The sequence below is a fragment of the Pristis pectinata genome, chromosome 7, assembly GCF_009764475.1.
Source record: "Pristis pectinata isolate sPriPec2 chromosome 7, sPriPec2.1.pri, whole genome shotgun sequence".
Classification (NCBI taxonomy): domain Eukaryota; kingdom Metazoa; phylum Chordata; class Chondrichthyes; order Rhinopristiformes; family Pristidae; genus Pristis; species Pristis pectinata.
Window position 1 is genome coordinate 65,170,723 of NC_067411.1, and position 27,583 is coordinate 65,198,305.

General features: G+C 39.9%; 1 protein-coding gene across 3 annotated transcripts in view; it reads right to left on the bottom strand.

Annotated features, from left to right (window-relative positions):
* smarca2 (SWI/SNF related, matrix associated, actin dependent regulator of chromatin, subfamily a, member 2) overlaps nucleotides 1-27,583 on the bottom strand; it is a 111,593-nt gene that overhangs the window by 71,193 nt on the left and 12,817 nt on the right. For all 3 annotated transcript variants that reach the window (XM_052019371.1, XM_052019372.1, XM_052019370.1), the window contains exons 3-8: nucleotides 22,758-22,887; nucleotides 16,750-17,079; nucleotides 5,584-5,676; nucleotides 3,874-4,120; nucleotides 2,636-2,762; nucleotides 167-340 (exon numbers count right to left, since the gene is read on the bottom strand). In XM_052019371.1, the coding sequence (XP_051875331.1) occupies nucleotides 167-340; nucleotides 2,636-2,762; nucleotides 3,874-4,120; nucleotides 5,584-5,676; nucleotides 16,750-17,079; nucleotides 22,758-22,887 (1,101 nt within the window). The remainder of the gene's footprint in view (nucleotides 1-166; nucleotides 341-2,635; nucleotides 2,763-3,873; nucleotides 4,121-5,583; nucleotides 5,677-16,749; nucleotides 17,080-22,757; nucleotides 22,888-27,583) is intronic.

Consider the following 27,583-nt stretch of genomic DNA (forward strand, 5'->3'; position numbering starts at 1 on the left):
TTATGGGTTAGTGTCGCAATCATTATTTATAAATCAAAGCAATGCTACTCTGCAAATTTGTTCTTTTTAGTGCAAATCCAGCAGCACAGATTCCACTGAAACATTATTCAAGAACTTTATTTTACAAAAGTGTATACAAATTGCACTTCAAAATTTATTTGCATACCTGATGTTTCTGCCTGCGCTTACGCTCTTGTTCAATCTTTTGTTGCTTCTCCAATTTCTCTGTGATACGAGCCTCTCTTAATGACTGCCTTTTACTTCGTTTATAGGCTTTCACATTCAGTGCTGTCTCCAGAGTTGTATCACGGCGCATGCAGGCAACTACTTCTTGCCTTAGCTGCATTTTAAAAAGGAAACAAAGTTAAAGATGTTTTCATTACAAAATTACTAAAGTCCAGTTACAGTTTCATTTACACCTTCCGCAGTTCTACCATTTAGTCAATAGAAAAATACAAAAAAGTTTACATTTTTGACATTATATTGAACAAGAATGCAGATATATGTCCAATGCACAATCATGGAAGCTAATGTCTTTCAAACTACAAAAGGAGCTTAAAATCAGAATTTTCCTACCTTCTGAAGCTGAAATACAAGTACAAAGTCAAACTTACAAATCTGTTGATAAAATAAGGATTATGATATTCCTGATCTGGAATGGGTAATTAACATTATTGCTGCCAACATTGCTGCCAAAACAATTCTCGTCATAACTGTGTTGAGAGTGCACGTTAAATTTACAATGACGGAACATTACAGCTTCAGAATTTACTCAATGCTTTATAGGTGAATAATGACTTTAAAGACAAAAGCCCAATTTTGAAATAAAATAATGATATAATTTTATTTAGGGGATATATACATACACACACAGATCTCTGAAGGGAATATATAGGACCCTTAGCTTTACAAACTGTGAAACAGCATATAGGAGGAAAAGTTCATAAATATAGATAAACACAGAAAATGCAGGAGCCAACAATAGATTATTGGCCAAAAACGTTAACTTGATTCACTTTGGCACAGATGTTGTCCTGACTGAATTTCAAATTTCCAGCATTTGCAGTTTTTTTTTGGGTAAGCATTGTGTCCAATTCTAGACACATTATTTCAGGAAGGATGCTTAGCTCTTGTTGGGTGATGAAGAGGTTTATTAGAATGATACCAGGGATGTGGGAACTTAAATACATGGACAAACTAATGAAGATGGATCATTCTCCATGCAGCAATACAGAGTCAAGTAATCTCCTAATTGATGTACTAGATCGAAGCCCTGCAGTCCTGCCACATTTAATTGTGAATAAAGGTGTACACAAAACACGAAGACCTAAAGGGAGGAAAGGCTCCAAGAATCCTCCCATCTTTAATGTTGGGGCCCAGCATACAAGCGCCAAAGAAAAAGGCTGAAACATCTGCAAACCTGCTCACACATAAGTGCTGAGTGTATCACTCATCTTAATTTCCTCTTGACATCTACAATATCATAGGACCAGTCTTCAGCCATCTCAAATCAGTCCTTGTCAAGAAACAGCTGACAGGATTGCATGCCATGAAAATTATGGGACCAAAGTACATCCTGGCTGTAGCCCTTTGCATCACAACTAGCCTTGCCTCTATTCAATTCTCTAGTACAATGATAGTGCTGGCATCTGCAAGCAAAAGGCAGGAATGCGAAATACTCTCCCTCTGTCTGGATGAGTGCAGCTTTTAACAATATTCAAGCACGACACCAAGAAGCTTCCTGACTGATTCACATCCAAGTCACCACCCTTAACATTCATTCCCTTTACCACTGGCGCACACAGAGGCTACAGTTTGTATCCTATACAAATTGCACTGTAATTACTCACCGGGCTACCCTAACAGCATCCTCAAAACCCCGAACCTCTACCAAGAAGGCCAAGTTCTTCAGTGCATGGGAACACTACCACCTGCCTGCTCTTCAAATTGGTCACCATCCTTACTTGAAAATATATTCCTTATTTATCACTGGGTTTTAATTCCAGAAATTGTTTTCCAACAGCACTGTCAAAACATCTTCATTAAAAGCACTGCAGCTGTTTGAAGCGCAGATCACAACCATCTCTTCAAGGGTAACTAGAGATGTGCAATTAATGCTGGTGTTTCTTGTGATGCTCATATCCCAAATAAATAAAACAAAAGGAAGTAGAAATATATATATTTTTTAAAAGATGCATTTTTGATCAAGAAGGTTATTAAAAGGAAATGGATTAATCGTCTTTAAAATTTGTTTCTAGGTTGTGAATGTCACTGGTAAGTTGGCATTTATTGTCCATCCCTAAAATGGACCTGACTGAGGAGGCAATTTACAGTCAACCACATTGGTGGAAATGTAGCCACTTGTATTTCATGCTAGTACGGCAGATCTCTGAAGAACATTAAAGGAACCAATGAATTTTCATGACAATCTGGTAGCTGTATGGCTTTCATTATTAACAGTAGCCTTGTCTTTATTTTGTTCAGATTTATTTGAAGGAAAAAAATATCAGCACTTAGGGAAAAGGGAGGGTTGTGGGATTAACTGCACAGCTATTTCAAAGAACTAAAACAGGTATCATCGGCTGAGTAATATCCTTTTGCATTGCATCATTCTATAATCCTGACAGATACCAACCTGTCTTTGGAAGTTGAGTAGGCGAAGAGCTTTTAATTCCACAGTAGCTTTATTACGCAAATCCGGTGGCAAAGAACCAGGTAAGTTTTCAAGCTCTTGAATACGATGTGCAATTCGAGCCTGAAGTCTTTGAGACAAGAAAATTAAAATGAATTATAATAGCTTGCATTCTGAGAGCAAACAGCTCATTTTTTATGTTCAATATCATAAAAATTATTTTGAAAACAGTACATTACAGAAGTTATTGTTCATCTGATTCAATTATATAGAATGACTTAATACATAAGCAAGAAGAGGGGTTCAGTCTCTGAGCTAATGTTTATGTTCCAGCTGAGCTGCTTCCTATTGTATCTATCTCATTATGACTTCCCAGCATATTTTACTATTCCCCTTGAACCCCATCCCCCATACTTATTTTGCTTGAATTTGGAAAGAAATTTATTTTAAATCATTTCTTATTACAGTGAGAATTATAATCAGCATCTGATTAAAAAATATGGAATTTATTAGTAACAAACTTTTATTGATGTTTCCTAGTTATGGCCTTCAACTAGAACCATTTTCTCCACATCAACCTGGTTCAATTCATGAATTCAAAGATCTCTCCGGTTACCCCTAAGTTCTCTTTCTTAAAAGGTTCCAATCTGTGCCAAGTCAATTGCTGCAAAACCTCAGCTGCGGCACCATTCTTCTAAAGCTTTATCTTAGCATGAATTTGCCATAATTATTTATTATCATTAGGCAAAACACTTAAAAGTATTTGATTTTGACTTCTGAAATTTCAACCATGAAGGGCAATGATACTTAAGATAAACTTACTTAGGAAATATTGATGAAATCAATAAAGCTAATTAGTAAAGCTATTTAGAGAACCCAAGCCATTTTAGCATCCTTTCTATTTCTGATGTACAGATTAAACTAATATTTCTTCTTTAATCCAGTAAACTCAACCAGCATTTGACAAAAAATAAAGTGTTTATGGAGAGTGTTGAACATTTATAAGAATCAGAACTCAAAACCTTCTCAAGGTATGTGTACCACTATTCATATTAACAGTATTAACAGTAAAATTTTCAGATTAGCTACATAAAAAAAATTTAAACTTGGAGACGTACAGAATGTTGGGCTTTATTTATATAATACAACCTTGAAAGACTGCTGTTAATCATTTGAAAGAAGTAACAGACATCACAGCAGAGTGACAAAATACAGATTTTAGTATTAACAATTCAACTCACCTGTATTCTCGTTCTTGAAGAATTTCAACAGGATCCAGCCCCTGTGGTTTCTGGATGGGTGTTATACGATTTTGTTTCTGATGAAGTTGGATAGTTGGTGAAGGCTGGACAACAGATTGTTGTGGCAACGCTGCCCCAGGGCCAGAGGGGGTTGCTTGCACAGCTGGTGCAGGAGAAGGTCTTCCACAAGTAGCTTGTGGAGGCATTTTTTGAGGAGTGCTTGGAATTCCCATTTCATTAACTTGACCTATTATTTTCCACCAAGACAAATGAAAAATAGGGCTTATTGCATTATTCCAGAATAAAGTATAAAAACTATAATTGTCAGATTTATATTCAAATTACTCAGTGAGAGATTAAAACAATGCATCAATTGGTTCATCTGATCAGGGGGTGGGGTGGGCGCATGGACAGAATGAACAGAAACTAGTTCATATACCATTTAATGTCTACTGGAAGCTAGGAGTAGTCAATGGACCAAACTTTCAGATCATTCCAACCTAGGATAGCATATACAAAGAAATGTTTTGATGGAGAGAAAGAGTTTAAGTCTGTTTTCAGTTTCCTTGAAATTTATAATTCATGACTGGTTTTCAGGAAGTTGAACAATAACCAGATCAGTGAACACTAATGGATTAAATTACGGTATAGTCAATGGGGCAGGGTTAAGCAGTGGGTAGAATTTGGGAAGGAACGCAAAACGAAGCAGTAACCACAAGAAAACTAATGCATTCTAGTTTGTACAGGTCTCCCCAGTTAGCAAACATTCACTTAATGAAAATTCACTACAACAAAATGTTTAAATTAATTTAATCCGTCACTTAATGAAGGTTGCATTCACATCAAGGAAGGACAAAGGAACAAAGGACAAAAAACACATTTGGAGATTGTCTTTCAAACACAGCTCATGAAAACTAGTAACATTGAACATTTCTTGATTAACTTAATAGGAAGGAGTCTGTGAAATAAACAAGGTATATAAAATGGTGGGGGGGGGGGGTGGGGGGTGGTGGCATGGGGAATAAACACACTCAAGCACCTACATTCTTCCATCTGGCAACAATGGCCAATGGATGAATGATGTAAATATCAAAACGAGCAAGACTGGCTTTTGTTTTACAGCATCTTACTGGGAAAAGTTTTGAATTTTTATCTTACTATCCACAACAACTGATATCCCCTGCAAAAGTTAAGGGTTTACTGTACCTCCCAATATACAAATTTTCTCATAACAGAGGGGTTCTTTAGGACCCACAGAGAAGATCTGCAATCAAGTCATACCAAAGTGAAGCTTGAATATCACACTTGATTTTCCAAAGAAGTTACTTCAATCAAATGACTAATGCCAAAATCTCCTTCAGACAAAATATACAACAGTTCTGAAAAATACGATGATGCTAAAGGAACTCAGATTGACTGTTTAAGATCAAATGATCTCAGGTCAACTGAGAAGATTTACTTAGCTGTGCCATCTGTAAATATTTAAACTTTGATTTTATTTCAGTGATAGAACAGCTTTTCTCCCACCACAATATCAGCTTATTGCCAAATACTATAGTTCCTGAAATGCAGTAGACACAAACCAAATGAAATGAGAGAAACTGAAGGAAATGGTTCAATTTTTGTACCAAGTCTGTCAATATACCAAGATGCTTTTACCAAACTACAATAGCACATAGAAAGTAGGAAATCATTAATTTGATTATTTACCTTCTGTCCAGGGCTTATGAACATTAGGAACATGTCCTGGCATCATTTGTGAGGGTCCAACAGCCTGACTAGCCATTGAATGCATGCCTATACCTAAAAGTTAGAAAAGTATATAGAACATCTTTTACCAAATCTAAACAAAAAACGTATTTTGAAAAAAGCCCTGGCTATGAGCCAGAAGGAAGCTGAAATATGAAGCAGACATTTCTTATTCAACATTTTCTTTTTCATCCTGCAATATTACCACCTCCAGTGATAGTCTTAGGTTACAGAAGGATACTGATCAGCTGCTAAACTGGGTGGATCAATGGCAGGTTGCATTTAATCCTAAAAAAGTGTGAACTGATGTATTTTGGGAGATTTAATAAGGGAAAGACCTTTAATGGTAAACCCCAAGGGAGTATAAGGAACAGAGAGACCTTGGCAAGTACAAGTCCAATGATCCCTAAAAGGTGGCAGCACAGGTAGATAATGTAATGAAGAAGGCATAAGGGACCTGGTCTTCATTGGCCAGGCTGTAGAATATGAGAGCATGGAGGTCATGGTACAGCCTTACAAAACATTGGTTAGGTTTAGGCCACAGCTAGAATATTATGTGCAGTTCTGGTTGCCACACTATTGAAAAGACATAATTGTATGGGAGACGGTACAGAGGACATTTACCAGGATGTTGCCTGTGATGGAATGCTTGAGTTGCGAGAGGCTGGATAGGCTGCGTTTTGTTTTCCTTGGAGCAGAGGAGGCTGACGGGGTTCCTGATAGAGTGAGGAACTTTTCCCTGCAATAGATGTCTAAAACCAGAGCGCATAGGTTTGAGGTGGTGGGGTGTGGGAGGAAAGAGAAATACAAAGAATTTTTCTTCTGCCCAGAGGCTAATTGCAATCTGACTGAGAGGGTGGTAGGGGTAGGTACTCTCATAAAATTTAAGTTTTTGGGTGAGCTCTTGAATTGCCAAGGCATAGAAGGTTACAGACCAATTGCTAGTAAATGGGATTAGTTTCGATCTGTACTTGATGGTCAGCCTGGACATGGTGGGCTGAGGAGCCCGTTCCTGTGCTGTGTTACTCTATGATATTCTCCTACATAAAGGAGAAAAAAAAATCATGAACATGCAAAACATATACCCAGGGAACAGTTGGAACATGGAAAATATTTGTATCCATTCCTCAAATGATCCAAACATATAGAATCATGCTGGACGTGACTGGCAGCTCTGGAGAGAAATACCAACATTCAGTTGCTGTCACCCAAGTGTGTCACAGAGCACGGAGACAGGCACTTCAGCCCACTGGTCCATGCCAACCACGATTCCCATTCAAGCTAATCCCATTTGCCCACTTTTGGTCCATACCCCTCGAAACCTTTCTGATCCACGTGCCTGTCTAAGCACCTTTTAAATGTTGTTCACATACCGGCCTCAACCACTTCCTCATTCCATATACTGACCACCCCCGGGTGAAAAAGTTGCCCCTTAGGTTCCTTTATGATCTCTCCCCTTCAACTTATGCCTTCTAGTTCTTGATTCCCCAACCCTTGGAAAAAGACTGTACACATTGACCCATTGATTTTATACACCTCTGCAAGATCACCCCTCATTTTCCTACACTCCAATGAAAAAAGTTCCAATCTGCTCAAGCTCTCTCCATAACTCAGTCCCTCAAGTCCCAGCAACATCCTTGTTAATCTCCTCTGCACTCTTTCCAGCTTAATGGCACCTTTCCTATAGCAGGGTGACAAAAACTGAACACAATATCCCAAATGTGCCTCACCAACATCTTGTACAACAGCAACATAACATCCCAACTTCTATACTCCATGCCCTGACTGATGACGGCTAGCGTGCCAAGAGCCTTCTTCACCAACCTGTTTACCTACAACACCACCTTCAGGGAACCATGTACTTGTATTTTGTACTCCTAAGTCCCTCTGTGCTTCAACACTCCCAGGGCCCTACCGTTCACTGTGAAAGCCCTACCCTCATTTTTCTTCCCAAAATGCAACATGTGCCCTGCGCACATGAACCCAATGCAATTCCAGTGTGTGCTGTGTGACAAATGGAAGTGGCCAGATTAACTCTGTAAAATTAATCATTTCAATAAATGACAGAAAAATAGAAGAACAGGAAATGCACAAGAGGTTAGGTCGAGAGACATTCCCCCACCACCATCCTGTCAATTTTTCAGATCAATGCCCTTTCATCTGAACTGGAAAAGTGAGAAACCAAGTGTGTTTAGAGTGCATAGAAGTGGAGGGATGGAAGGGGAATGTCTGTAACAGGGTGGAGACCGAGATCGTCCTGTTAACAACTACTTTTGGTGCTGGCAGTTAGAGAAAGAGAGAGAGAGAGAGAACAATAAAACATGTTGGAACTGTCAAATGTAGAGCACAACAGATGCTTGAAATCTGAAATAAAAGGAGAATGCTGTAAGTAACCAGATTACACAGCAACAGTAGAAAGAAGAAAAAAGGTTGGAACTTTACTTCATCTAAAAATACCAATTAGTGACAACTTCACATATGCTTAATAGTGATGCTGGCAGTTTGCCAAAAATACAGCCAGCAAATTACTTTTAGGAAACATCCAATATTCAAAAACCCTAATCAAATTAGATAATTAGGACTTAACCCAACTTAAATCTCTCCACCATACATCTTTAACAGCTGATGCTTACATGGACTACACTTTCAGAAAAAATGTTAGTATTTTGTAATGCAGGATTCCCCAATTCTTACCAATAACCAGTCCTTTGTGGTCTCCACTGCAAGATTGCATTTCTGTCCCAACAAGTGAGGTCTTTCTACAATCACCCCACTACCCCGGCAGGGTTCATCACGATACATTTTTTCCCCACGTTGAGTATCCATCTCTTCTCACCCCTGCTCAAAAGGATCACCTTCTCCCCTTGAATTCTATCCCAACAGAGAATGCCACTGCTTTGCTTCCCAAATAAGTATTTTTCCTTCTTTATCTCTTCCAGTATAATATTGCCTACTCATTTTCAATTTTATTTTGTTGATCTGCAGAACTTCCAAAATTAAAGCAAGGTTATTTGTTGCTGACTAATTCCTCCATACACTTTATTGCCAATTTTCTTAGTTTCTACAACATTACTTACTCAAAAAACTTCCAGTAATTGAATGCAAAGAAAACCACAAAGTCTGCAGATTCTGGAACCTGGTAAGAAAGATGCAAGTTAGGTGATAAGTAGAACCAGGAAAAGGAGGGTTGATGGGCAGATAACCAATTAGGGATGGGGATAGGAGACCCAGTGGGTTGAATGCATGGGTAATCAGCAGATAGAACCAGGTGAAGGAGGGGAAAGAAACTGGGTAATATGATGTTTTTGGGGGGAGGAAAAAAGAGGGGGAGGAAGAGAACCCAGGTGGATCAGAAGGAGAGGGTGCCAGAGGGCGTGAGAAATACTGGGGCTGTGGGTTAACTGAAATTAGAGGATTCAATACAATAATCTGTTGGAGGAACCAACAGGTCAAGCAGCATCTGTGGCAGTAAAGGAATTGTCAATGCTTTAGATCGAAACCCTGCATCAAGACCGAGAGTGGAGAGGGGAAATAACCAGTATCATGAGGACAGGGGGAGTGGTGAACCAGGAACCGAAGGAGATTAGTAGACTGAGGGAGGGTGAAGGATGGCAGGCAGATCGAGCCAGGGAGAGGAGGGGGAGTGGAGTTAGGAAACACAGAAGCAGATGGATGATAGATGGAGGGAGAAAAAAGGGAACTCAGATGGTGCAATTTGGGGGTGGGGGGGTGGGGGGGGGAGAGAAAAAGAGGAGGGTGATAGATAGGAACACAAAGGCTATCAGTGCTGGAATCTGATCAGTAAAGGAAATGATAATGGAAACCATCAGGGGAAAGGTGAATGGCAGATGGAACCAGAACCAGATGGGGGAGGGGTAGGGGAAGCCTGTGGGTGAACTATGTTTCTGGTGGGTGAAGAGGAATGAAGAGGAGGAGGGGGATGGGGAAACAAAAAAAGGGAGGACCATAGAAGAGAGTTCAATTTCATGCCATTGGGTGGTAGACCACACTGGGCAAAATATGATGCGCTGTTTTTGCAGTCTGTGTTTGGCCTTACCCTGGCAGTGGAGTATGCTGAGAACAGACAGGTTGTCGTGAGAATGAGAAGGGGAGCTGAAATGGCATGCAACTATGAGCTCAAGATGGCCATTGCAGAGAGAGCACAGGTGTTCGGCAGAGTAGTCACCTAGTTTTCGCTTGGTCTCACTGACGTAGAGAAGGCCAAGGTTGGAGGAGGTGCATGTGAATCTGTACCTCAAATGGAAGGGCCGCATAGTTCCCTGGATGGTGGAAGACGGGAGGTGGGGTAGGGACAAATGTTGCACCTCCTATGTTGCAGGGGAACATGCCAGGAGACAGGAAGGGATGGATGAACCAGGGAGTCGTGGAGAGAGCGGTCCCTGCAGAAAGCAGGAAGGAGTGGGGAGGGAAGGGAAAGTCGTGACTAGTGATGGGTTTCTATTACAGCTGGCAGAAGTGACAAAGAATGATATGCCGGACACAGAGGCTGGTAGGGTGAAAGGCAAGGATCAAGGAAACTGTCTGTTTTGTCTGGAAGGAGACAGGAAATGGAGATGTAGGTGAGGGTTCCAGCAAACATAGCAGAGGGGAAACCACTTTTCCTGAAAAAGGAGGACATTTCAGATGTCCTGGAACAGAAAGCGCATTTAACTCTTTCACTTGTGAAGAACTTGTCAATTTTATCACCTTCACTACAAACTCCCACCGCGCCCTCAAATTCACTTGGACTATTTCTGACACTCTCTTCCTTTACGGACTCCCACAGCTACCTAGACTACACCTCCTCCCACCCTATTGCTCGCAAGGACAGCATCCCTTTCTCTCGTTTCACGTCTCCACTGCATTTGTCCTTGAGACGAGGCTTTCTGAGCACCTGCACTCTGTCCACAACTGGCATCTTGAGCTCCTGGTTGCATGCTTTGTCAACTCCCTTTCCTATTCACATACAGACCCGTCTGTTCTTGGCCTTCTCCACCAAACAAAAAAGAACAATACCTCATATTCAACCTGGGATAGTCTACAACCCAAATGGTATGAAAATTGGAATTCTCCAATTTCAGGTATCCTCTCACCACAACCCCACCCGCAAATAGCCCCCCATTGCCCAATTTCTTTCCCCTCCCCCACCTGGTTCCATCTATCACCCACACACTTAAGCAACTGGGTCTCCTATCCCCATTCCCAGCTGGTCCTATCTGCCCATCAACCCTCCCTCATTTGGTTCCACTTATCACCTTATTTATCAGATTCCAGAATCTGTAGACCTTTGTTGTCTCCACCTTCAAGCCTCATCTCTACCTCCACCCTCAAGCCTCATCTCTACCTCCACCCTCAAGCCTCATCTCTACCTCCACCCTCAAGCCTCATTCCCCTGACTATCTGCTCACCATCCCTCTCCTCACCTGCCAACTCCTGCCTCACCCCTTTATGCTGGCCATCTCCCCATAAATGCAGAAATCATTTAATAACCGGCACAAAGTTACCCTGTTAAATTGGTACACTGGTAAGTCACTTCTTGCTGTTCTCTTGCCACCTTCTTGGCTTCTCTGGCTGTTCTTCTCTTTCTCCCTCTCCCCACCACTTCCTTCCAAGGTTTATTATAAACAGTTTACCCTGTTCTTATACCGTACAAGATAATCCAAAATTAATACAAATGCAGGATGTGACAGCAGACATTTTCTTAGGAACATTAGAGAATAGGGAGAGGTTTCCAGAAAATTATACACGAGTGTTTTTTAGTCACATGTTAATTGGTTTATTTTTAATCAGGATTTACACAAACTTTACAGGTTACATCCTGCTGCATTTTAAGAACCGTGCAGGTTTTGAATCCTAATTTGAATTAATATTTTGTATTGGGAGTAGTAAATTTTCAGATTTGTCTTAAATAAGTGCATGCTGGTTTTGGTGAAGAATTTATATGGTATCTGCATCTCACTGAACATAATTGTGAGGACTTTTCTTTTAATAGCATCCAATTATAAAGGAAAATTATGTTAGAAAAAGCCACATATAAAACAGAGAAAATGTAATTAATTTATTTTGTTGGCTAAATTGCTTAAAATATTGCATTAATTTTATGATGGGCTTGAAACAAAATTTTGGCTTGAATGTTTAATATAGAAGTCAAATATTTTTATTTAAAATCTGAAAAAAAATCCATTGCAAGAAATTAATAACTGACATGATTAAATGTAAGAAACCTCCCCAGCTGTTCTTTTCTCTGAAATGTGCACAATTTATTTTACTGCAAATCTTCAAGCTTCTAAAATGGTTATTTCAAACATTGTGCAGTGTTTTAAATTCTATAAATGTCAAGAAAAAAAAATTACAGCTATTTAATACTAATCAATTTGATCAGTTATCTCCATCATAACACCCTCTTATAGTGTCAACAACACAGGAATATCTAAAAGTAGGAGTGCCCTACAAATATCTAGCCAACTAACTTATGCACTATACTCCCATCCTTCAATACTTTCTCACCCATCCCAAACCACTCCCACCAGTTTTCCTTGCCAAGGGCGAAAGGCAGAATTAACACTTTTTTTTAACAATGTGTTTTTATTACGACTCTTCAGCATTCCATTTGGAGATGACACTTAACAATACCATCCACCCACACCCCCATCTTACTGCTGCATAGAATGACGTCACTCTTTTCATTGTTCAACAGAAAGCCCAAGATCACTGAAAATCATCTTGTGCTCTCAGAACAAGTATTTCTTGCTTCATCTGACATAAGAATTGGACTTGGATGGAGCATCTTGAAAGCAAATTTGGGCTCTAGATAGGAAAAGTATTTATTTGTACCATCACCCCTCCACCAAATTACCAACCACAGGAGGAAAGAATATAGTACGTATGCACTTTGCAATCTCATCTCCCCCACTGATTAGGTTTGAAGGAAAGCAGCCTTCTGCTCCTGCAGAGGAGGAAGCATTCAATGAGTGGAGACAAGTTCAGTTAATCAGGTCATCTGCTTGTCTGTAAGGAAGAACAGGCAGGAGCAAGCCAATAGACACGATGGGACAAACAGGTTGAAGTGTGTTTATTTTAATGCTAGGAGTATTAAGGATAAGGGTGATGAACTTGGAGCATGGATCAGTACATGGAACTATGATGTTGTGGCCATTACAGAGACTAGGTTGAGAGAGGGACAGGGCTGGACACTTAATGTTCCAGGGTTCCGATGTTTTAGAAAAGATAGAGAGGGTAAAATTGGTGGGGGAGTTGCACCATTAATCAGGGACAATATCAAAGCTGGACTCAGAGGGGAAATAATGGAGGGCTCATCCATCGAGTCTATATGGGTAGAACTCAAAAATAAGAAAAGGTGCAATCAGTCTGAGGGGATTATACTACAGAGCCTCCAATAGCTACTGGGTCATTGAGGAACAGATATACAGGCAGATTAGGGAAAGGTGCAAAACCAGCAGGGTTGTTGTCATGGGTGACATCAACTTTCCCAATATAGACTGGGACCTTAGTGCAAGAGGTTTAGACGTGGCAGAATTTGTCAGGTGCATCCAGAAAGGTTTCTTAAATCAGTATGTAGATAGTCCAAAAGGAGAGTCCACACTGGATCTGGTGTTGGGAAATGAGCCTGGCCAGGTGACTGACCTTTCAGTGGGAGAACATGTAGGGAACAGTGACCACAACTCCTTAAGTTTTAAAATGGTTATCGATAAAAGTATGGACCTTGCGGGAGAGTATTAAATTAGAGCAGGGCAAATTATGAGAGTATTAGGCAGGAACTAGGGAGAGGTAATTGGGAATAACTATTTTTGGGCAAGTCCACATCTGACACGTGGAGGGTGTTTAAAGACTAACTGGACAGAGTACAGGACTGTTCCAGTAAGGAAAGGAGGACAAGGATAGCAAGGTAAGGGAACTTTGGATGTCGAGAGAGGTGGTAAATTTAGTCAAGAAGAAAAAAGAAGCGCATGCAAGGTTTAGGAAGCTAAAATCAAATGGAGCCCTTGAGGATTATAAAGAAACTAGAAAAAAACTCGAAGGGAATTAGGAGAGCCAGGATTAAAGAGAATCCCAAGGCGTTCTATATATACACATCAAGAGCACGATGATAACCATGGACAGGGTAGGACCACTCAAGGATAAAGGAGGGAACATGTGCTTAGAGGAGGAAGATGTGGGCAAGGTCCTAAATGAGTACTTTGCATTAGTATTTACCGAAAAGGATGTGGAGGATAGTGAGATCAGTGTGGAGAGTGCTAACATGCTAGGGCATTTTTAAGATAAATAAAGAGGTAGTCTTGGGTCTCTTAAAGAACATTAAGATGGTTAAGTCCCCAAGGCCTGATAGGATATACTCCAAATTATTGAGAGAGGGAAGAGATGAGATTGCTGGGCCCTTGACCAAGATCTTCGTGTCCTCTCTAGTCACAGGCGAGGTCCCAGAGGAATGGCGAGTAGCTAATTTTGTTCTGTTATTCAAGAAAGGAAATAGGGATAATCCTGGAAACTATAGACTGGCGAGTTTCACATCAGTGGTAGGGAAGGTATTGGAGAGGTTCCTTAGGGATAAAATTTATGAGCATTTGGAAAACAATGGTCTAGTTAGGGACAGTCAGCATGGCATTGTGCAGGGCAAATCACATCTTACTAACTTGATTGTGTTTTTTCAAGGAGGTGACGAAGGTGATTGAAGGTAGAGCTGTGGATGTTGTCTACATGGATTTCATTAAGGCGTTTGACAAGGATCCTCATGGTAGGCTCATCCAGAAGATTAAAATGCATGGGATCCACAGTAACCTGACCGTTTGAATTCAGAATTGGCTTGCCCATAGAAGACAGAGGGTAGTAGTCAATGGAATTATTCTGGTTGGAGCTCCATGACCAATGGTATTCTGCAGGGATCTGTACTGGGACCTCTGCTGTTATATAAATTATTTGGATGAAAATGTGGATGGTGGGTTAGTAAGTTCGCATATGATACAAAGATTGGTGGTGGTGTAGATAGTGTAGAAGATTGCCAAGGAAACAGCGGGATGTAAATCAGTTGCAGATATGGGCAAAGAAATGGCAGGTGGAGTTTAATCCGGCCAAATGTGAGGTGTTCTACTTTGGGAGATGAAATATAAAGTGATAGTACACTGTTAATGGCAGGATCTTTAACAGTGTTGATGCACAGCAGGATCTTGTGGTCCAAGTCCATAGCTCCCTAAAAGTGTCTGCACAGATTGATAGGGTGGTAAAGGTGGTGTATGGCATATTTGCCTTTATTAGTCAAGGCATTGAGTTCAAGAGTTAGGAAGTTATGTTACAGCTTTACAAAACTCTAGTTAGGCTGCATCTGGAGTATTGCATCCAATTCTAGTCACCATATTATAGGGAGGATGTGGAGGCCTTGGAAAGGGTGCAGAAGAGGTTTACCAGGATTAGACAGCATGTGACAAGAGGAGAGGTTAGACAAGCTTGAACTGTTTTCTCTGGAGCGGTGGAGGCTGAGGGGAGACCTGATAGAAGTTTATAAGGCATAGATGGAGTAGACAGCTGGTATCTTTTTCCCCAGGGTCGATATATCTAATACAAGAGGGCATGCATTTAAGCTGAGAGGGAGCAAGTTCAAAGATGTGCAGGGAAAGCTATTTTTTTGTTAAGCAAACATGGAGTGGTGGGTACCTGGAATGCACTGCCAGGGTGGTAGTAGAAGCAAAATACCACAGAGGCGTTTAAGAGGCTCTTAGATAGGCACATAAATTTGCAGAGAATAGAGGGATATGGACATTGTGTAGGCAGAAGGGATTAGTTTAGTTAGGCATTTAATTACTAGTTTAATTATTTTGGCACAACATCGTGGGCTAAAGGTCCCATTTCTATGCTGTACTGTTCTATGCTTTTATTTTGTAAAGGATCCTGTTTAATTGGATAGGAAGGCATTGCAAGCCCTCATAAAATCTACTTTGAAACACAACTGCTGAGATTTTGAGTCTCTTCTTGCTGTCCTCTTGCCCATCTTTCTGGGCTCTCTGGCTCCCATCTCTCCCCACCAATTCCTTCCTGTTCTCGTACTACATAAGATGATTCAAAATTAATATAACTGCAGGATGTGACAGTTTTAAAAAAAAATCCCAATTCCATTTGGTAACCTTCCAAGAGCTACACAATACAACACCACAGAAACCCAGTCTTAGAGCTTTGAGGACCACATTTACCTTTTTCCTTTGAAACATTTGGTTACCACCTCATGAATCAAAATATACCAGATCCAGCCCACTTCCCAAATCACTTCATGAACCAGATCATACTGGACTGGGCCTCTGCCCAAACTCACCAACCATGATCTGCAATCACCCGTAATAACCTGATCAGAAATGTAGGACAAACGAGCTATCTATACGAGAGCATCACATCACAAAGCCAAGCAGACAGTGAGGAACAACTTAGCCTCGGTCAGTCTCACCCCTGGAATAGCATTTTGACAGCGCAGTGTGGCCAATGACCTTTGCACTGTTTTTAATAGGTATCTGATAATCAGACTTAAAAGAGCTCAAATGACGCTTAATTGAAATTTAGAAGTAGTAATAGAAAATTTAAAATATTAAAGATAAAAACCTTTTCTACCATTCACATGTACTTAAGTCTGGTTTTATACCTGTCACAGCTATGTGCAGTCAAATCTTTCAGATCAGTATCTTATCTGACTTCCACGTTTCAATACACAGGCAAACAAGCTAGAAATAAACTGACCCACAGGGAGAAATTAGCCACCTCCATTTGATTCAGCCCCATGTTTCAAATTATTCAAATTTTACTCCAAAATATTATTTTAAGAAAAATGTCCTTTGAATTTGCATTTTACCAAATCAATGGAAATAGTTTCCAGCATAAAAGCTAGCCAGTTATCAATTAAAATATTTGAATCTCTCAATTATCAGAAGATTTCAAATGCTTAAGATATATAAATATTTTGCACTTGCCTTTTTCCAGGTATCAGCCTACAATTCATACACAATTTTACTGATTGGATGCTGAAACAAAACCAATTCAAAACTACTTTTCCCCCTTAATAATCAGAAAACATATTTGGAATCTGAATATTTTTTCTCCACATGAAAGCAATAAACTAAATTGGTTACTTACTTGGTGGTCTGTTGTAGGCAATAGGTGCTACCTGCTGTTGCATGCTGGGTAGTGACCGCTTCCCTTGAACAGCAAGCTGCAAATTATCTGGTAGAGGTTGTCCTCTAGCCAGCATTTTATAAGCCAGAATTTGAGCCCTTAATTGGTGAAGCTGAACTGGATTGAAAGGTGAAGGACCTCTATTTTGCTGACCCATGACCTGAGGATCTCCTTGCAGTATAGGTGTGGCCTGGGCTGGTGGAATCTGAGGAGGAGTGGGACCACCTGCTGACATTGGACTCGGAACATGCTCCGGCACACTCATAGGAGATGGATGAGGAGACATATAGCCTGTAGGGATAAAATACATTTGTAATCAAATTCCAAACACAACAATGGATTCAAAATAATTGCATTTCGATCGCCCAAGTAATTCTGTGAAATTAATTATCTAGCATATTGTAGGTTACTCATAATAACTGAACTTACCAGTTTTCCTACTTATACAGTTGTACCAAAAAAAATTAATAGATTAGCTACTACAGGTGGGCTCTGGGCAAAAGAAAGTCCAATTATTAACTATTGTGATTTCAGGACAGGACATTTAGGAAACAATCCTGTAAGCCTTGCTGAGGATTGTAGAGCACCATGAAAAGCAGATGTCCTGCTCTCTCTTTTGAATTTTCTTTTATCCTTCAAGATTGCAACCAAATTATATTTTTAAATCTTCATTTATTAATATGTCTGGGTACTTTCTCCCTCAATTATTCCTATCCATTTTCTTCTAATCCTCCCTATTTATTACTGCTTGCTGCTACTGACTGCTATTTATAATTCCAGGACTCAAGTGGCATAGGATTCCTCCAATGATCCTGCAAATTAAAATCAGAGATGTGAGAATTAGAAACTAGAATGAAAGGTTGAAAGGATCAAGTAACAACTGGAGTTGTTGTCAAAGAAAGAACTGGAGAAGAGGATAACCACAGAGTGGCTGGATTATCCTTTGGCTGAATGGCTTAGGAGAGTGAATTAACGACACACAAATCTTTGGTCTTCTAACCAACCATTTGTCACCAAAATTTAAGGCATCAGGTAGCTGGGCATAGACAATGAAAACAGTGGTGATCCTTTACATCAACAACTCTATGACTGATGATTTTGAATAGATATGGAAAACAAGAATGATTCAAAAAGTTAAATTACTGTGTCAAAGGTTTTGTTTTGGGGATAAGTGAATTGCGGGGACAAATTTAGAATATACGTATGTGGAATTATATTGACTGCTCCATAACATTTGTTACATTGAAGATAAACTGGCAGCATGTGTCCCAATTTAAAAGATCTCAGATGATCAAACAGTACAGTACAATGCTAGAACAAAGAAAAATGTTCTTTTCTCAAATCCCCAGTAAAAGTTCAACGCCGGACTTCAATGGAGCCAAAAATTGAACTGTATGCATATCAGACATAAAATCTGAATGAGCCCTGTCTTTCTATGAATGTTGAGCTAAAGCTGGAATTTTGAAAGAGCTCTTGAGGGAAAAACCAAGGTTCTGCTAAAGCTATGGAAATGGGCAGCAAGATTTTCTCTCCCTAACTTTTCAGAATGTGGGGATGGCTAACAAAGCCAGCATTTATTGTCCATCCCCATCATGTAGTAGTGGTGAGCCTCATTCATGCAGTCCTTCTCTTGGGAGTTTTCCCCAAAGTGCTGTTGAAAGCGAGCTCCTGATTTAGAAACAGCAACAATGACAGAATGACAACATACTTGAAAGCAAGTATGGCATGCAACTTGGAATGGAACCTGCAGATGGTAGTGTTCCCACGTATGTACCCTCTTCCTCCTTAGTGACAAAGGAGGTGCTGTTAGAGTAGATGATGCACACTACAGTCACAACATTGTCTCCATTATTGTTGACAATGATTGTTTAAGATGGTGGTAGAGGGTACCAAACAAGCAGGCTGTTGCGTGTTCTGGGATGTTGTTGAGCTTCAAGTTATTAGAGCTGCACTCATCTAAGCAAGTGGAGATTATTTTGTCACGCTCCTGATAAGTAACATAGATAGTAGCAAGGTTTTGGGGTATCAGGAGGCAAGTTATTTGCTGCAGGATACCCAGTCTCTGATCTGATCTTGTAGTCACAAGATTTACATGGCTGGTTCAATGGGTTTCTGATCAATGGTGACCTTTTAGTATGTTAATGATGGGGGAACTCCATAATGGTACTTCCACTGATTGTCAAGGGTAGGCCATCAGACTCCCTTGCTGAATATATTCATTTTATGTCACATTTGCCAGGCAAAAGTTATTTGTCATTTTATCCCACGCCTAAATGCTGTTGCAGGCAGGCAGGGATGGACTGCTTCATTTGCTGAGTTGATACAAATGGAAAGAAACACTGTGCAATCAGCAAACACCTCCATTTCTGACCGTATAATGCAAGGAAGGTGACTGATGAAGCAGTTGAATATGCTTGGCCCAAGATACTGCTCTGAGGAACTCCTGCAGTGATGTCCTGGCACTGGAATGACTTCGTTCCAACATCAAAATCACCACCCTTTTGGGGAAAAAAAGGCATGTGTGGTAAGGTATCACCCCCAACCACTGCAGTATTTTCCTCTTGATGCCCGTTGACTTCTGGAATTCACCTTTTTTTTTGTTTGGACCTTGGCTGTGATGTGCAATGGCACAAATTTAGCTGGTAAAACCCAAAACTAGGTGTCAGTGTGCTGCTTGATTCTGTTGTCAATGACACCTTTTATCACTCTGCTGATGATCAAGCAGTAATTAGTTGCTGTTTGTGAAAGGACATAGCTAGTCAATCCTCCATACTACCTGGTAGATCCACAGTGAAACAGCCTGGCTGGTTCCAGAGTGCAAAGTTTCAGAACTACAGCCCAAGTGTTATCCGATCCCATGGTCTTTGTTATTTCCATTGCTCAGCTATTTCTTGATACACGGAATAAACCAAATCGGCTCAAGATTAACTTCTGTAATGGCAGAGATCTAAGGAAGTAGCCAAGACAGATCACACACTCAACTAATACTTTAGCCTTGTGTTTGGCACTCACAAGCTGGGCCACTCCACTACTGAGGATCAATGCACACAAAGTGCTGGAGGAACTCAGGTCAGGAACAAAAGGTCTCAGCCAGAAACGTCGACTGTTCATTTCCCTCCATAGATGCTACCTGACCTGCTGAGTTCCTCCAGCACTTTGTGTGCGTTGCTCCAGATTTCCAGCACCTGCAGTCTCTCATGTCTCTACTGTTCAGGATGTTAGTCAGAGTTACACTGCATGAAAATGGGCCCTTCAGCCCAATTCATCCATGCTGACCAAGTTGCCTATTTGAGCCAGTCCCATTTGCTTCCGTTTGGCCCATATCCCTCTAAACCTTTCCTGTCCACGTACCTGTCTAAATGAGTTTTGTTGCAATTGTACCCACCTCTATCACTTCCTCCCCCAGCTCGTTTCACATCCCCACCACCCTCATGCCCCCTTTAAAATGTTCCCCTCACACCTTAAATCTATGCCCTCTAGTTTTAGACTCTCCTATTCTGGAAAGAAAGACTGTTACCATTCATCGTATTACTGCACCTAGATCTTCCCCCTCTTCCTTGTAGTAGTTCGATTTTCAACCATGATTCTCAACTACGTGTGACCAGACACCCATCTGTTGGTAGTGGGATCACTCAGTTTATCTAGGGCTTGTTTTTTGTTGTTTAGCATGCATCTAATCCTGGATTGCAGCTTCACCAGGTCAGCAACTTGTTTTTAGATATACCTGGTGCTGCTCCCAGCATGCCAGGACCAATTCCCCAAAATGATTGTAATGGTAGAGTGAAGGATATTATAGGCCCCAAAGTTAAATATTGTAAAGGAATAAATTCCTACTGCTGCTGTCGGGCCAGTGTTTCATAGATTCCCAGTTTTAAGCTGCTAGATCTATTCCTAGTCTATCCTATTTAACTCAATGGCAAGGGTTCAAGGTGTGAAGACAAGATTTTGCCTCCATACGGACTCTGCAGTGACATTTCTACCAACACTGTCAAAAACAGATGTATCCAAAATAAGCAGAGTAACAAGGCTGTGGTCAAATAGGTTTTTCCTTCACATTGGTTCACAGAATTAGTTCCGCAGTTGTGTCCTTCAGGACTTGACCTGCCAAGTCAGTTGTGGTAATACCAAGGCACTCTTGATGATGGCCTTTGCAGTTCCTACACCCAGACTACAATTCAGAGCCCTTATTACCTACAGTCATTCTTTCAGGAGTTTTCAACATGGAGAAGCACTGATTCATCAGATGAGGGCAGATCTTAGGTATTATTCAAGAGGAGGCTTCCTAACTCGTGTGACCAGATGCTGTGAGACTTCATGGAGGCTGATGTCAATGTTCATGATTCTCAGCTCTCCTCCTTCTCACCTTTATACTACTGTACCACTACTTCAGGCGACTCTGTACTGTTGGTGGTCACGATGTATCCAGGGCTTATGATAGAGAAGTATGGCACATTGTCAGCAAGGTATGATTTTGTGAGCAATACATCAAGCTGTTGCTTACCTGGTCTGTGGGACAACTCTCTCTCAACTTAGAGACCAGTTCCCAGATATATTAATGAGGATGACTTTGCTAGGCCATTTCAGGCATTCACTTTACTGTGGGTCAGGATTCATGCAAACCAGAACAGGTATGCATGGCAGATTTCCTCCCTTGAAGAACATTTAATGAGGCGTCGGTTTTTACAGTAGTTTTGTGCTCACCATTATCAATTTCATTTTTTTCTTTTAAGTTCAGGATTATTTAAATAATTGAATTTTTACGTGTGTTTTTGGTTTCTTAGTCTGGGCCTCTGGATTACTAGTCTAATAAACTTAATGACACAACAACCCACCATATACATAGAACTTTTTGAGTAACTGCTCATCCTTTCTAAGTATTCCTCTGGGTACTATTTTTTATTTGTTGTACTCTGATTGCACATATTTTAAAAATATTATTTAGAATAGTCATCCCAAATCTTAGAAAAAAATGTCACTGCTAATTATGCTAATATCATGTCTTTAGTAATGGAGGGGCAGAGGCAGGGAGGGAAAAGGGCAAAGAAGATAAATAAAACTATTAAAGACTGAAGAACCATCTTATCTCGAAATAACTGATATGAAGCTAGAACTAAAATGTAAACACATTCAAAAGTAAAGCAACTTCTAATGCTGACAATGCATCAGAAGATGATATTGCAACTACACGTTAACTGTACGACAAAAGCAAATCTCCTGTGGCCTGTCACAGCAAATTGGCAGATATAGTGCCATGCTGATTCTTAATAAAAAGGGCTATTTATAAGAACACAGAGTAGTCTATTTAGTTTCTCAAGCCTACTCTGCCATTCAGTAAGATCATGGCTGATCTGAGCTTTGGCCTCAAGTCTATAACTCTTAAGTCCAAAACTTTCTCAGCCTTGTATATAATTAATCACAGACTTGTATGGCAAAGCAATCTGGTCAGTCCCATCCCACTGCATTTGAGATAAAATATGTAAGGCTATTAAATTTACTTTTAAAAAAGAAATTAAATACAAGACAAACATAAAATGCAGGTTTTATTTGAAAGTTAATTTGTTATTGAGGGGGAAAATGACAGACAAATATGTATTCCAGAAGATTATGGATGATCAGATTTAGTAATTAAATTAACTTTGGTGTTCATTTACAATTGATTAATTGAGTTTGCTTAAGTTTCTTATTTGCAGATATCTAGTAGCTTTTCTCATTTTTATATAGAGGTTTCTTTCCTCCAGATCCAACTTGCTACCATCTTATTGTGTCAGTCAACAAAAATTTATCAGTGGTACAATGAGAGGAAACCCATAATAGATGGAAGATGACATAGATTCGTCAAACAAACATCAATTGCCAATAGTTACCAACTATAAAGCTAAAGAAATGCATTAGTTAGAAAAATACCAAAAATTAAAGATCAACAAACAATATGAAGAGATACAACTTCACAGAATAAATTTCAAGCATACCTTGAGAATGTTGATCCATGGGACTCTGTGGTGGGCCCATTCCTGTATGAGCAGGCCTCATTCCCATACTTTTCATCTGACCATAATGCATTTCATCAGCCATCCCCTTGTCGTGCATTGCTTCCATAGGCTAAGGAGGACAATAAGCCAAAAACACACATTTATCCTTTGTCAATAAACAAAATATACAAGTTAATTGGTATCTTTCAGCAGCATGCCTTCAAGTAAAATTGGACTTGGAAATTACTGCAATAACATTAATGTTTTACACTGAATTGCACATATCCCAAACACCGTTTCACTTGTGATGTGGAGAAATATTTGTATGTTTGTCACAGATATCATCAGTGTAAGCCATTGGGGCAACTGTAAAATTAAAATACATGAGTAATCCATAATTTGAGTTTTAAAACAAGAAATCCAGTTCACTTGCTCAGTTTTCCAGTAAAGCAAGGACCACTGTGAAACATTTAAAAACTACAAATATCTCAAAAGTCTTAGTTAAACCCACCTACTGCATGAGTGCATCTTGTTCCTATCATAAATTATTAGAATTGAGATTGCTCTGCACAGTTTACATGAAATGAAGTGAGATTCATACAATAATAATTGAAACAGAATAGAAACTGGTTAGAAAACCAAAACCTAAGATTTACTAACCTGCAGAGTTTTTCTTCCACTCACCTTTTGCCCACTCCTGACACTCACTCTAGATTTGACTACCACATACCAAACTAGATTTGGCCACCACATACCAAACTAGATTTGGCCAAACTCAAGATCATCACGGAGTATAAGCAAACAACCCACATGTTAAATGCTAGGAGTAATACAAGAATTCAGGGCTTTAATTTCTAGCTCTTCATCATTGATTTGGCACGTCCTGGCAAGTGTTTTGCACATTAATTTAAAACATTTACATCGAATGCTCATCACCTAGCTAATGAAAGTACTACACTCAAATACACTGCGTCACTTACCTCACCCAAAATATTGCAAAGAGAAAGAGACTATAGAGTTGTCATGACTTTTGGAAGTTCAATTTACATAAAATTAAAATACTGTATATAGCACAGAAGCCACCCATCAAGCCAACTAGATTATGTTGATGTTTACGTCTCATGAGTCTTCTCCCATTCAATACGTCACCTTTCAGCCTTTCAAAATACTTTACTACTTCCCCTCTTCTGTACTTGTCTTGTTTTTTCTGAAAACATCCATTTAAATCACTTACATTTACACCACCATTCTTTTTAATTAAATGAGACATCATTCCCACCGAAAATTCTTTAAAACATTCAAAAGATTACTTCCAACAACGGATGGTAAGCAGCTAACATCATCTAGGCCTTACGCAAATCTTCAAACTGCAATAATGTGTATTTTAAGGCCTGTAATAAGCTTCAAACATGTATATTAACATTTCACTTGGGAGTCAGGTTCAGCTGGCTCTACCCTGCAAGTCAGACATTTGTGTGTTCAAGGCCCAACCCCAAGTATATAACCTATATTGATACTTCAAGTAATCCAGCTTTAAGTTTTGGGAAGACAATTAAACCTATCCACAATGATGCAAAGCCAATATCTGAACACGGCCAATGAACTTTTTCCCAAATTCCCTGGCTAACATCACTGAGGAGCATGAAAATAGCTTAACTGGTCACATATTTTATTGGTGTGTATGATAACAATAACTACATCAAAATATTTCTATAGGTTCAAATTGCTTTGGAATACTCTCGTCTCACAGAACAAAAGAAAAATTGCAATGCAGAGAGCAGCTCTTTCAAGAATACTTCAGGAATTATTCAAAAAGGCAAGACCTGTTATCCGCAAGAAAATGATTTTGCAGGTAACAACTGATCCAAGATTTGAGCTGAATTGATTTACAAAACACGTATCCAAAAAACACCATTTCACTCGAAATGGACAAATATTTATATGCCAGTCACAGATCACCAATACCAGTGTTTGAAGCAGTATGCTATTAGGGCAACTGTGAAATTCAAGTTAATAATCAACAATTTTCTCTAGTTTAAAAAAAACATGAAATCTAATCCCTTGTCTACAGCTTCAAATTCTCACCATACGAATACAAAAAGCACAATTCATCCGCCATACCCATTTAAAGAAAAGTGAAAATGCTGTTTAAATTAAAAAGGTCTTTAAAAACAGGTGATATACTATGTTCCACTCAAATGAAGAGCAACTCAAGAGTTTTCACAAGTTTTCTACCAATCAAGAAGATTCAAAACATCTGTTCTGATTAAAATACTGTGCATTAATTTCCTCATGACTAAGCTTCTCCATTCATAGCTACATTCAGATAAATTTCCTCTGTATTATTTCTAATTATATCATACCCTTCCTATAATGTGACTTGAAGCATATATAACACTCTAGCAGTAGCCCAACCTGTGCTTATTACAAGATTAGCATAACCTTCTTGCTTTTATCTTGTATACCACAGCTGAAAGAATTTTTCTTAAAGAGAACTTCTGTCTGCATGAGCCAAGAGTACAGGGTCCTAATGACAGCAAAGCATTCAGTGGCCATCGTCACTATCCCGCAGTTAAACATAAAAACTTGCATTTTATTGTTGCTGACACCCTTCACCTCCATTGGGTGCAATGTTGCAATCTTTGCAGATACAGCATTTCAAATTTAAAATTTTCCCCTCACTGTTCTCATCAGAAAAACTTTGTACCAATCGTAATTACAAGATTTAAAATTTTAATGATTAAAAAAGCTCATACTTAATCCATGCGTGTAACTTAAACTATCTGCAAAATGGCTAAAAAATGTAAAATCAGTACATTTCCTGGTAAATGTAAAAGCAGTACTACTTCCTGGTAGACTATGAGAATGCCAATTGATCAGCCTATTGATGACACTGGCTTGCTGGACTTCATGGATCTCCTCCTAAAAGGTACTAGATTACAATTGTCCATTACAGAACACACCCTGTGACAGAAGCTTGATGTCCTGATCACTGTCAGAGGTTTTCCATAGTTCACAGGCTCAGTTCACTGTCAGAACTACTCCTAGGCCAAGGTCCACCACTTGCCACAGTCTCTAATGCAATGAGCCATGGCCTCATGGATATCATTTGTTGCCAAAGAACACCTGCTTCCTCAGGATATCCTTCATTGGGACCTTGAAAGAAATGACCAATAACACCAATGCCTAGTGTGTGAAAAAGGCGAGTGGCAACACAGGCACAACCTTACAGAGCTATTTGGTGCTTGCCTGACAGGACAGTGAACATCTACTTTTTCATCCTTGTTCCGTATGCACTCTTGGGGCCAGAGGCTGGTGCCTAGCTTGGTGACAACTCCACATGCACTATAAAAATCTCTATGATGATGAGAAATGAATCAGTCATCCCCTTTCACAAATGCACTGAAGTTATTTCTTCATATTTATCAAAACCTGTGTGTACAGCAGAGAATTCTAAGCAAAGGCATCCTCCGACTAATCACGTCAACTCGAATATAATTTTTTTGACAAGAAGTTGGTGAGCTTGAAAGCCAAGATCCCAAGAACCTACCTGATCTATAGCCCAGAGTTCTGATTAGTGTGACAAGTAGAATAGATAGCAGAAATTAGTGGTGTGTTTGGATTTTCGGAAGGCTTTTGACAAGATCCCATATAAGAGGTTAGTGTCAAAATTAAAGCACATGGGATGGGGGGTAATTTTCCACCGTGGATTGAGAATTGATTGACTGGCAGAAATAAATGGATCTTCATTTAGGTTGCAAGCAGTGATTAATGGGGTACAGGGATCAGTGTTTAGGCCTCAGCTATACACAACAATCAACAATTTGGATGAGGAAACTAAATATTACATTTCCAAGTCTGCAGGTGACACAAAGTTGAGGGCAATAGGTTGAAATTTAGGAGTCATGTGGAAGATGGAGAGAGGTTCTGAAGCGACTTGGACAAGTTGGGCAAGGGGCAAATGCTTGACAGATACAGTACGAAGGGATAAATGTCAGGTTATCCATTTTGTCTCTAGAAAAGACATTATTACCTCAATGATGTTAGAAATGAGAAAGGGAGATACTTAACAAGATCAGGGCACTGGCCTTCATTGCAAAGGGGTTTAGGTATCGGAGTGATGATATTGCGCTGCAGTTGTACCAGAAGACCCCATCTGAAGTTCCGTAGTTAATTTTGGTCTCCTTATCTGAGGAAGGATCTTCTTGCCATGGAGAAAGTGCAAGAAGATTTAGTAAATTGATTCTTGGGATGGCAGGACTGACATACAAAGACTAAATGGATTAGTCACATATTCACTAGCATTTAGAAGAATGAGAGGGGATCTCAAAAATCCATAAAGTGTAGCGGTTGCTACCGCGGAATAAAACAAGACTCTACTCGGAGGATTGCCAAACAGAACTGGTTTATTTTCCCGCCTTGCGCGGGCCCTTTAAGGGAGAATGTTCCTGCCCAAAACAACCGGCAATGACGTAAGTCCTACGTCATCAGGACTTTCCCGCGCGCGGGTTCTCCCCGTCGCTCGGAAAGACGAGGCCTGCCGCCATCTTGGGCCTCGTCGCTCTGACGCCGCGCGACCCGACTGCCGAGCCAGTTCGCCCGACTAGACGGTGAGTCGCCACAAAAGCTTTATTAGAACTAAACTAACAAGATGCAGAGAGAATGGTCCCAATGGCTGGAGAAGTCTCAAACCAGGGGGTCACAGCCTCAGCATTTGGGGCATGCCATTTAAAAGCACAAATCAGGAGAAATTTCTTCATCCAGAGGATGTGCACCTGTGGAATTCCCTACCACAGAGAACAGTGGAAGTCTAGCAATTAAATATT